This window comes from Ptychodera flava, chromosome 10 (assembly GCF_041260155.1).
Source record: "Ptychodera flava strain L36383 chromosome 10, AS_Pfla_20210202, whole genome shotgun sequence".
In the NCBI taxonomy this organism is placed as follows: Eukaryota; Metazoa; Hemichordata; class Enteropneusta; family Ptychoderidae; genus Ptychodera; species Ptychodera flava.
This window is the reverse complement of record NC_091937.1, coordinates 35,364,083-35,376,228: the sequence shown is the minus strand read 5'-3', so window position 1 is coordinate 35,376,228 and position 12,146 is coordinate 35,364,083. Positions and strand designations below refer to the sequence as shown.

General features: G+C 38.3%; 1 protein-coding gene and 1 long non-coding RNA gene across 5 annotated transcripts in view; one reads left to right on the top strand and one right to left on the bottom strand.

The window, feature by feature from the left end:
• Positions 1-12,146, top strand: part of LOC139142646 (uncharacterized) — an 86,498-nt gene that overhangs the window by 58,161 nt on the left and 16,191 nt on the right. For all 3 annotated transcript variants that reach the window (XM_070712695.1, XM_070712694.1, XM_070712693.1), the window contains exons 2-6: positions 4,056-6,195; positions 6,515-6,985; positions 7,187-7,260; positions 8,279-8,357; positions 11,733-12,114. In XM_070712695.1, coding sequence (XP_070568796.1) covers positions 4,056-6,195; positions 6,515-6,985; positions 7,187-7,260; positions 8,279-8,357; positions 11,733-11,989 — 3,021 coding nt within the window. In that variant the 3' untranslated portion in view covers positions 11,990-12,114. The remainder of the gene's footprint in view (positions 1-4,055; positions 6,196-6,514; positions 6,986-7,186; positions 7,261-8,278; positions 8,358-11,732; positions 12,115-12,146) is intronic.
• LOC139142650 (uncharacterized) overlaps positions 1-12,146 on the bottom strand; it is a 111,965-nt gene that overhangs the window by 85,225 nt on the left and 14,594 nt on the right. Inside the window, exon 3 of one of the 2 annotated variants that reach the window (XR_011554439.1) lies at positions 1,945-2,102. This is a non-coding gene — a long non-coding RNA (uncharacterized lncRNA). Of the gene's footprint in view, positions 1-1,536; positions 2,103-12,146 lie in introns of those variants that run through there. The other variant, XR_011554438.1, reaches the window with a different exon arrangement.

Below are 12,146 nucleotides of genomic sequence, written 5' to 3'. Positions count from 1 at the left end.
TGGCTCCCAGGTGCTGTGAATTCGCTTACACTGAGGAAAATGAAAAATGCCATGGTAAAGGCTGACCATAGCATTAGCTTATCATGGTTATATAAGGATGTGTGTGATTGCTTGGCTTCCTTTTAGTCTTATAAGTATTTGAATAGTAAAGGGTAGTCTGGTGGATTTTTGGTCCCCTAAACTCCGGTGTATGCCCTAGATTGTATGTTCAGTATGTTGTTGCTGATGTCATCTTCATAGCCCATTTCCATGTGCGGACGAATTATAGCTGCTAGGCAGACCTTGATTGTGGTTCAGTTGAGACCATTACATGCCTGATTGGTGATGGAGAGGGTCGCTGACTGCAGTGTCACTGGAGTGGGTGTTAAAGGGGAAATTTACCCAGATTTTCTTAGGTAATCAGGTCGTTATTTAGTGAAAAATAAACAAATAGAGTTGGTTTCATTCACTTTCACTTGCGCGTATTAGCACAGTGGCCACAAGCTGAACACACGGAAACCGGAAGTGACGTATCAAACTTGCTAGTCACAGCGGGTTCAAAGCGAGGTCACTTATAACCAAGCTCTTCTACGTGAAGTAGAGTAGGGGCCTACGCGTACGCGGTACGCAAACCTCAGCGCTCGACTGAAAATCATAATGGTGAAGATAATCGGTATAACTCCAAACCTGCACGAGCAATCGATGATCCAAGACTGACATCGTCAGAAAGTTACAGCGACTCAAGTTCGGAAAGTGACTATTCTAGCTCCGATGACGAAGTTCAAATTACTCAGCGATCAATCATGCCTGTCACGTTATTGTCACTCCAATCGCACCGAAATCGACACCGAAGTAATGCCAATGCTCTAAAGAGATCGACATCAATTCTAAAAGTACAAGCATTTTTAAGTGTTACAGAACACCCTGATGTAGCCATGATTAGTCTAGAGCCAGTGGTCCTGTCTACAGCGTTCCGTTTCTAGTGCCTGAGCGTACACTATAGGGAAAAAGTGCGTGACTAGAGCGAGAAACTGACGCTTTCTCGCAATCGGTGAGAATCTGTTCTTATTCTCACCGCTGTCCGTGAGAAAATTTTAATCTCCACTGAAGATTGTGAGAAATGCATTCCTTGGCGAGAATCAAGTGTGAGAACAAATTCTCACCGTTGAGGATGGAAATTCTCACTAAGTACAGCGAGAATTGAAATTCACTGGCGAGAATCATTAAGACTCGCCTTTCGGAGTCTTTATGATTCTCGCCAATGAACGGCGAGTCTTGATGATTCTCGCCAGTGAATTTCAATTCTCGCTGTACTTAGTGAGAATTTCCATTCTCACCGGTGAGAATTTGTTCTCACACTTGATTCTCGCCAAGGAGTGCATTTCTCACCAATCTCCAGTGGAGATTAAAATTTTCTCACCGACAGCGGTGAGAATAAGAACAGATTCTCACCGATTGCGAGAAAGCGTCAGTTTCTCGCTCTAGTCACGCACTTTTTCCCTATAGTGTTACGCGCAGTCCCATATGTACAAGCAAAGCACTTGGGGCAGGATATGCCCGGGCAGTTTTCTTTTAGGCTTGTAGTTCAGTAGTTGGACTTTTAGTTGCAACTTTCGCTAAAAGCAGCCCTTCTCAAAGTGGTATTCGCAGTCTGTATTTCTGCTCAACTTAAACATCGACACCGAGTGCTTGGCCCCTTTATTCTGTAGCCATTCTATACACTGTAACAGTGTAAGTGGAAAAGGTTACAATTGCACACGTCGACTGCTTCAATGACCAAGTTTACGACGTCACTTCCGGTATCTTAGTACACCGCTGTTTGTTAACCAGTGAGTGAAAGTGAATAAAATCAACTCGAAAGCCTTTCAATGACCATATCAGTTTAATATTCCCAAATTAATTTTCAGGGTAAATTCCCCATTAACTGTTTATGCGGCAGAACCTGAAATAGTTTGGCTGACCAACCTGGTATGTTTGCCTTGTGGAGCTCGCTATGCTGTTGTGTATGAAAGTCTTAGCATGTGACTCTAGTTGGAGGACAGCAGGATTTCTGGTTGGAGGTGACTTGGAATGCTTGATGGGTCTTGGTCTGCAATCTGTGCAAGCTGCCTGAATTTCCTCATCTGTGAACAAGAAAGTGAGTCAGCGATTGTATTATCTCTGCCTCTTATGCGAACTAGCATGATATGAAAGTTCAGTTTGGCTGCTGCGAAGAAAATAGCTCAGACCAAACGCATCATTCGGGACAGCATGATGACCCTTTGATATGTTATCACAATGGAAGAGAATTCCCCGTCCATGCCACAAGAGCCCCCAAATTGAACAGGCCAGCATGATTGGCTACGTCCCTTGCCATTCGATTAATGTATGAATTAGTCTTTGGGCCAGGTGAGATGGAACGTGGTAGTATGCACCGCAGCTGATTTAGCCAGCAGCATCTGTAAACAGTTCTAGATCAGAGGGATGCAGACCACTCTGTATCAAGGGAGGATGCTGAGCCATTCCAGGTGGGAAGGAAATCAAGCCACCATTGGACGTTGAGGGGAAGCCATCTGACATAGTGATATAATTGATGCCTTTGATGGTTGTGCTTAGATTGATCATACAGGGTAGGAAGATTCTGGCTACTGGAATAAACGCGAAAGAGAGAGTTCCTATTGAAGACAATGGTTGGTATTTCGTGCAGCTTCGTTTCTGGAGCCATGTTGGCAAGGCTTGCATGAGATCAGTCAGATTGTAATTTGGAAGTCGCAAAACCATCTTGATTGTGTTGAGTTCAATGCGGAGGAAAGTAATGATCGGTGATGAGCCTTGGATCTACTCTGTGGCTGTCAGAGCCCCGCTGTCATCACATCCTGATACTATAAAGTGTTTGAGTGTTTGAGAGGTGCTGGCATATATAGGAGTTTCGTGGTCCTGTTGAAAGTAATCATGGAGAGAGTGAATTAAATCTTTACTATAGACTCTCTGGCTGATGATGCAGTGAATGGCATCTGCTATCTGGTTGAACGGGAAGGATTGTGATGTCAGACCAAAAGGCAGATGACAGTCAAAGTAGTACAGTAGTGACCCAGCCATATGAAACCAAGCAAGTGCCAGTCTTCTTCCCGGACATGACATGAACGAAAGGCATACTAGGACTGTTGTCAACTTTTGTCATTAATGCTCCTTGCCATACTTTTGTATTATTGTGACAGCATGTTCAACCATTGCATAAGGAGAGTGTGTAGTCTTCCTTACAGATGTTGAAGTTGACGCTATCTATACTAGGTTGGGATAAATCTATAATGAAACCATGTCCCCCAGACTTTTTCACTTGAAGGCAGAGAGAGTTAACCACAAAGTTTCGAAGTGGTGGGCTGGTGAAAGGTCCTTAGTAACTGTATGGCCAAGTGACTTCTTTTAAGATTGCTTTGGTGATGATGTCTGGATTGCTGAGTGCCGATCGTTGGTTTGATGTGAAACATAAGATGCAAATGAATGGATTCACCTTTTATATAAGCTAAGCTCTCTTTGGTATATATACATATACCAAATGCGAGCTAAAACTTGTAGCAAAATGGCTGTCTGGCAGCTACATTTAGTCGTATATTGTAATTCATGGACTTGTATATATTTGTTATTATGTATTATTATTATGTATTATCCTTTCGCAAGGTTCAAAGGAATTGGGTTGAGTTCAGTTTTAAACTTTTGACAAATGAAGTCTCCAGCCTATACACTTCAAATAAGCATGTGATTTATCAATTAACAGTTTATGAGCATTGAATTGGAATTGACACTCAGCAAAGAGAGAAATCACTACGTGGCTTATACTATCTAAGGTTTAACAAAGAACATTATTCAAATATATGATACATTAATAGGAAAGAAATGTAGACTCATAATAGGGAGTCTTGCTTATAGTGATAGGTACATACCGGTATGCCTGATGACATCAGTGTGTTCTACTTCAACAAAAGTAACAATATTGCTGGACATTACTAGTATGTAATCAACTGATACTGGATCTGGCGAATGTGTCAGTAGCAGAGTGGCAAGACAAAAAATCTGAATTAAGCATTGTTTTCTAACAGATGCAAAATACGATGGAAAAGCCGACTGCTGCTCTACTGTTACTAACATCATGGGACCTGGAAACTGATGGTAAATCTGGTCAACCAAGTCGATCTATCGTCAGACATGTCAGGAAACAGACGTTGCAGTCAGAGCAAATATCTGAAATCTTCTGCACTGTCCTTGATGTTGAAGTCAGTGAAGACCAAAAGCAAGATGCCAGGAGTGTTGGTGTTACTCTGATCCCAGCTTCAAGAAACGAGTGGTCTAATCCAGAAGAAGACCCACCTGCAATAAACTGGATTCTTCACCACGACCAATACTACCCGAAACTGAAGGATTTACCAAAGATAGCACATGTTGTAGGATGTCACAAAAAGACAATGACAGCAGCAGCAAAAATATGCAAATGTCTTTTCCCTAATGCTAAGCTTCACGAAATTACAATCTCTAGGCTACCTTCTGGAGCATTATTTGTATTCAAAACCTGGGAAACTGAAGAGCAAAGTCTCACATCTAAGCCAACATACATGATGATCAAAGAGTTCTGTAAAAAGACACCAGGGCTGGATGATAAATCTGATATCTTCTGTACCTTCCTTGACATCGAAGTCAGTGAAGATAAATTGAAAGATGCCAAGAAGGCTGGTGTTACTTTGATTCCGGCAATAAGGAATAAGAGATTGGAGCCACATGAAGACCCACCAGCAATACACTGGCTTGCAAACCATGAAATTTACTACCCACAATTGAAGCACTTACAACAAATAAAGCATGTAATTGGATGTGACCCAATCACAAAGAATGCTGCAACTGCTATCCATGAAAATCTTTTTCCTGAATCTGAATTTCATCTGCTGGACCTCCCTAAACCACCTCCAGGGGCTCTATTTATTGGTGATGGTTGGGATGAAAATGACTGTGGGCTGACTGGGTTTCATAGAACTATTATTCAAGATTTCCTTGGAAGAAAGTTGGAAAATGTTAGAGCCTATGCAACCATACTTGATGTTGAAATAAGTAAGAAACAGAAGGAAGATGCTGAAAAATGTGGTGTAACCTTGATTCCAGCTACAAGGAAGGACAAAGTAGAGCCAGAGGAAGATCAGCCAAAATTGGAATGGTTGCTGAATCATGAAATTTATTTTCCAGTGCTTAAAAGGTTAGAAAACATCACACATGTTATCGGTTATGCGCCTAAAACAGGGCGAGCTGCTGCTGACATCAAGGAAAAGATTTTCAATCATGCAGAATTGGTTCTAATTAATCATGCTCATGAAGATGAGGACTGTCTCTGGGAAGCTGATCGTGAGAAATTTAAAGAGAAGATGCTCAAGTTGGCTGGTGAAGCAGATGTTATCTTCTCAATTGGTCCACATATGCATAAATATTTCAAAAATCAGTATCGAGCAAGCATCAATGGAAAGAACCTTGCTGATATCCCTCATGCTGAGATATTCCCAAAACCAAGGGCAGCCTTTTTTGAAAGAGAGTCATACTTACCAGACGATGGAGTTGATGCCCACTGCATATTAACATATGGACAAATCAACACATTAGAAGCATTGGAAAGTTGTGACAACTTGGCAGCCTCAATTGGAAGTGTGGCAAACAGGAGGAAAGAAATGTATGCAAAACCACCTGAATGGTCATTGATGGGTATTCCTCCTCTAATAAATCAGACAAGAGTTACAACCCTCCTACGAGACAGAATGCAAAGTGGTCACATTCAGCCGAAAGTTTTTGAAAAATTCTCAGCCAAGACCCTTTTGACATCCCTCCATCAGTCTCATCTTTGTTTACCAGCACCCTGCTACAAGGACTATGGTTTCTGTGGTTTAGAAGCTATGGCAACTGGCATACCTACAAATGCATTTGAAGATTCACAACTGGGATTCCTCATTACAAAATACTTTCCGATGCACAAAGACCATTACGTAGTGGGTAGATATCCACCGGAACTATTGTCAGAGAAAATACTAAAAACTATCAGCAACATCGAGATGGCCTTTGAATCAGCAAGGAAGCTAAGAAAGGACTTTGTGGAGAGTGCAGACATCGACAAATGTTGTTCCACATTTGCAAGCTTGTTGACACCAAAGAGAACATTAACAGAGAGTGGACAGAGTAGCGGCCGTGGTGACACTTCGAAAACTGCAGGTAAGGAGTTAAATGAAAATGTAATACAAAGTTATCATGGCTTTTCATCTTTATTATTTTCTGAAACTCTGTAAGCCGCTACAATTTCAGTGTGTGATCTTAGACAAATAAACCAAATTTAGATGATAGAGCTCATGATAAAATACTGTCTTAACGATGCAGCAATATGCCACTAACAAATATGGTACATATAGTGAAAAATTGATGTCAATTTAACATTAAAAGACATATCTAACAAACACTGCACCAGCTGGACTGAAAAATACAAATGACATATCATGTTTAATGTATCGCTTAAATCATTTGTTATTATCTGCAGACTCTCATCATGATACAACTATTGAAGTTCAGGTGAAACTTCATGAAACTGTGTATCAGCAACACATACAGAAAGTGATACAGAGTGATACTAATGGAGCAAGAAAGCAGACAATGGATACTGCATGGAAGAAATGCAAGGAACTTTCAAAGAAAAAAGTGGGAGAAATAGTTAGCAATGACGTGACCACTAACAAAGTTCAGAAAACCTGCGTGGAAAGGTTTGGTGATGGAGTTGAGGTGACTGGCATGGCAACAAAATCATTAGAAATATCAGTAGTCATTCCTAGACTGGTAAATCTCTACAGAATGGAAGCAAGTTGTGAATCTGAAAGCTTTACTGAAGCACTGGAACCAATCATGATAACAGATGAAATGAGAGAGCTGGCTGCATCAGCTGGTCTACCACTTAAACTGATAGCCACGTATGATCAGACCAAGTTTGATAAGATTGAACTATTCTTTCTCAATAGTAAGTCTACATCATTATATGCTAAAGTGTATATTCAATTCAGTGCATTGGCACTATGCATTTCATGTATATACAGCTATGTTTCACAAAATTGTCATGGAATTGTTAATTTTATACTGTACCCAGTTCATGAATAAATGTCTTTGCATATGATATTATATATTGTGATTAAAAGCTGAACCCAAAATGTGAACCTTTCAGGAGACGGAGGGGGAATCCAACAAGCAAAAATATGTGATGGTGTCATAGAAGAAGAATGCATCGAAGAAATGAAGGTAATTATTTGTTTTGATAATTTTATCGGATTTACTATTCAGGGGCATGAGGCCCCTTTCTAAGACATATGAAATACAGTGTCTTTTCTACTGGTATTAGAAGTAAAAATTTAGGTGATGAGACAAGGATTTCATTTCTTGACAAATGCTTTGAAAGAGCTAGGATATGTCATTATATCCTTGCAGCCTTACAAATTTGGTCTGAAATGTTGCATAACTACCTTTATGGTATATGTACCAGTACATATTTTATCATCACTATATATGTAGAACTCAATGGTTTGCAATGATGTTAATTATTTCTCTGAGATTATTGTAGTCTGCTCTTTCAATGCTCTTTGTATTTGATTATCTGAGGTTGCGATATGACTTACAGTGGTTTCCGTTGAGCCTTAATTTGCGATACGGCAACAAGACATATTGTTTATATTGTGGAGTTGAAGTAATATCTGTCGATAACAAAGAAATCAAATCTGCAATAATTGAAACATTGTCTGGAAGGAGGTCAGACATATATGTAGTCTACATGACCAGATCCACATAAACAAGGCTCACATAATGATGTGTTCTTGACAGTTATAATTAGCAGCTAGGATGTGTGTGTGTGGACTTATAGTGTTATTTTGAACAATATATTAATGACATCCTTCCAGACAATGTTTCAACATTCACAGAGTCAATATCTCAGTTACTGACTACTATTACTGCCCAGATGATAATAACATGCCTGGCACTGTTGGAAACTTGCTTAATTTAGACAGCATTTATAGTTCCTGTATTGCCAATGGGTCAATGCAAACCACTGTAACAAAGTGTATGTTTGATATTGTATAAATATTTTGCCTTAATTATTTACAAAACTGAAGCCTTCAGTCCAAAGATGGTCTTTGAACATTCCACCTTATTATTCAAAGTATGTATTGCAAGGTGAAATTCCAAGATTTGTAAGTATTTAAATCATACTTCATTATAACTTCCAACAACAATAAAGTGATATCAAATGTTTCCTTACTTTAAGGCTGAAAGCCAAAGTTTACCATTACCAGATGCTGTGAAAGGAAACCTTACTGACACTGAACATATTGTTACATTACAGAGTAAGTACCGGTAAATTCCTGATACTGGCAACACTAAGGGACTGGTCAGTTTCTTCAGCCTAGGGGTGGATTCATGGGGGTCACCCTGTTTTTGACTGTGGTGATAGGGGGTCAACATGTTTTTGAAATGCCCAATAGGGGGGTCAGTGTGTTTTTGAATTTCGACACGGGCTCATACTTGCCTAAAATGCATTGTGCAAGCCACAAATTTAATCATTCAGTTGATTTTTGGTGTGCCCTCCGGGCGCGTAACTTCAATAATAATAAGACATTTTTTTCAGAGCCAAGCGCAAAACTTTAATATATCAGATATAATTATATCAGAGATATTTGTAGGTGTAAAATTTTTCAGCGTGCCCTTCAGGTGCGTATGTTACTTAAAATATCAAACATATTTTTCAGCATGCCCTTCAGCTACATGACTTTCATATATCAAACATATGTATCAGAGATATCTGGATGTTTAATATTTTTCAGCACACCCTTTGGGCGCGGTACTTTAATATATTAGAGATATATGTTAGAAATATCTTGATGTCTGTAAATTGAAAGTCTGTTTTGCAAAGTGTACTAATCATTATGAAACCTGCAGTGCATATGAAAAACATAACAAGTTCCTAATACTTTTCTGTTTTCTTTATGAGAATTCAGCATTAGAAAGCAACATGCACTCATATTTCACAATCACATTTTTCTTAAAAGAGTCCTGGATGTCTGGTTATGCATAAAAAGTGCGGAATACATTTACAGCTCATTCAAAATACTGCAATTGACACTGAGAATTGACACTTTTAAGTTCCTATTTTACAACTGACATGACAACAATTTCATTAACACACAGAATGACCTAATGTTTAAAATATAACCAAAAATTATAAACATATATGTATATACACACACAACACACACACACATACTGAATTATTGAATTTATATCCACCTTTTGTTAGCTCCGCTGTCAGCGACGCGGAGCTTATCAAATAGGTTGATTTTCCGTCGTCGTCCGTCGTCGTCCGTCGTCCGTCGTCCGTCGTCCGTCGTCGTCGTCGTCGTCGTCGTCCGTCAACAATTGCCTTCTCCTCTGAAACCGCAAGTCCAATTGCTTTGAAATTTTATATGCGGTTCACTTGGGGTGACCTCACTTAAGTTTGTTCAAATCGTGGTGAAATTTGCATATTTGTATTTTTGGGGCATTTTTTGGTGTTTTTGGTAAAAAATCTTCTTTTCTCAAACCGCTTGTCCGATTGCTTTGAAATTTAATATGCAGTTTACTTATGGTGACTTCAGTCAGATTTCTTCAAATCGTGGTGAAATTTGCATATTTGTATTTTTAAGGCAATTTTTGTCATTTTTGGTAAAAAAATCTTTAAAAATCTTCTTCTTCAAAACTACCGGTCAGATAGCTTTGAAATTTGGTACATATGTCCCTAGGGATGATCTATTTAAGATTTTGTTCAAATTGTGAAGAAATATGCAAATTTGCATTTTTAAGGCAATTTTTGCCATTTTGGTCAAAAAATGTATTTCTCAAAATTACTGTCAAATAATTTATTTCTCAAAAGTACTGGTCTGATAGTTTTGAAATTTGGTATACAGGTTTCTATAGATGCACTTAGTAATATATATTGAATTTCTGATGAAATCTGTAATTTTGTATTTTTGGGCAATTTTTGCCATTTTTGGTCAAAAAATGTGTATTGCCAAAACTACTCATCTGATAGCTTTGAAATTTGTATAGAGGTTCCTACACATGAACTAAATGATATGTATTGAAATTATGATGAAATCTGCAATTTTGTATTTTTGGGGCAATTTTTGCCATTTTGGTCAAAAAATGTGTATTTCCAAAAGTACTCATCTGATAGCTTTGCAATTTAGTATACAGGTTCCTACAGATCACCTTAATGATATTTGTAGAAATTATGATGAAATCTGCGATTTTGTAATTTTGGGGCAATTTTTGCTATTTTTGGTCAAAAAACGTGTTTCTCAAAAAGTACTGGTCTGATAGCTTTGAAATTTGGTATACAGGTTCCTACAGATGAGCTAAGTAATATATATTTAATTTCTCCTGAAATCTGTAATTTTGTATTTTTGGGGCAATTTTTGCAATTTTAGGTCAAAAAATGTGTATTTCAACAACTGCTCATCTGATAGCTTTGAAATTTGGTATACAGGTTTCCATAGATGAACTACATGATATTTATTGAAATAATGATGAAATCTGCAATTTTGAATTTTGTGGCAATTTTTCCCATTTTGGTCAAAATATGTGTTTCTCAAAAAGTACTGGTCTAACAGCTTTGAAATTTGGTATACAGGTTTCTATAGATGAACTCAATTTGATCTTTTGAAATTATGATGAAATCTGCAATTTTTATTTTGGGGGGGCAATTGTTGCCATTTTTGGTCAGAAAATTTTATTCTCAAAACACTACTCATCAGATAGCTTTGGTTGACATGTTCCTAGGGATGATCCGATGTGATATATTCAAAGTATGATGAAATCTTCAATTGTGTATTTTTGCAGCTTATTTTAGCCACTTTTTCTGGCCACTGCATTGAGCTATCAAAGATTTCCTCCTTCTTCATCAACATGTGTCAAAAATAGTTATTCTCTACATAAACACAGCGGAGCTATATCGGCCGCTAGGTCGCTGTTTTACCTTTGTCGCGCACAGGGGGTCACCCTGTTGTCGAAATTTGGAATATGGGGGATCAGCCACTTTTTGACGCTAACAAAAAATAATCTACCGGCCCCCAGGCCGAAGAAACTGACCAGTCCCTAACCTTTCTTTTAGATGTCTCCACTCTTAGTAGCTGTTGCACATTAACCTGGCGAGCAAATCATGAAACAATGTGACTTCAAGTAATCATTATAGCTTGAAGCATTACAACCAATTAGACTGACACTTGATTGTTTATGCTAAAACCTCTCTTTGACTTATAATATGACCCTCAGTAAAGAAATTACACAATATCTGAACCACATGTAAAATTATATGGCTTGTAAAAAATTATTTATTTAAAGAACCAGAGTAACCATAAAATGCCATTGTATTACTCACTCTGAAATAAATAAACCAAGCTTTCAATGTACACCTTATTCCTGACTGAAGCCACAGCTGTTGTTATTTAGAAATGTCTGTCACCAACACTAAGGAACAAAACCAAATATGACTTCTATTAGGTCCATTTCTTGTATCCCAGTAGGGTCAAGTCTGATCATGTCGGCTACCTAGCTATTGTAATGCAACTGACCTTTGGTCTTGGCCTTATGCCACTGACACATCATCTACAGTACTTGTTTTTTCTCAAATTTCTTTCTGCCATATGGCATTTTTTGGATAATCCTATTACAATCTTTCTCTGCAGGTGGCCAAACAAGTGAAATCAGTGAACTAAAGATACAAAAACAAATTATTGAGAATGACTTGGAAGAAGTGAAACATGAAAAATCAATCTTAGAAAAGCAATATGCAGATCTTGCTCTGAGACTTGAAAGTGCTGAAAAGGTTACTTTTACACAGCTGAAAGATGTTCAATCCCTGAAACAGAAATTGACTGAAGTAGACCCAAAAAGTGTCCACGACCTAAAATCTGCACTTAACAAAAGAAAAAATGATAGTTGAACTTCAGACAAAACTATCCAATTACGAAGCAAAGTTATCATCACTGGAGATGCAGCTGCAGCAAAAGTCTGCAGATGAACATCAACGTGAAGAGGAACAACTCACAACAGCAGCAGAAAATACAAGTAAGGGTCAGAGTTTTTGGTCAGATTTTTTA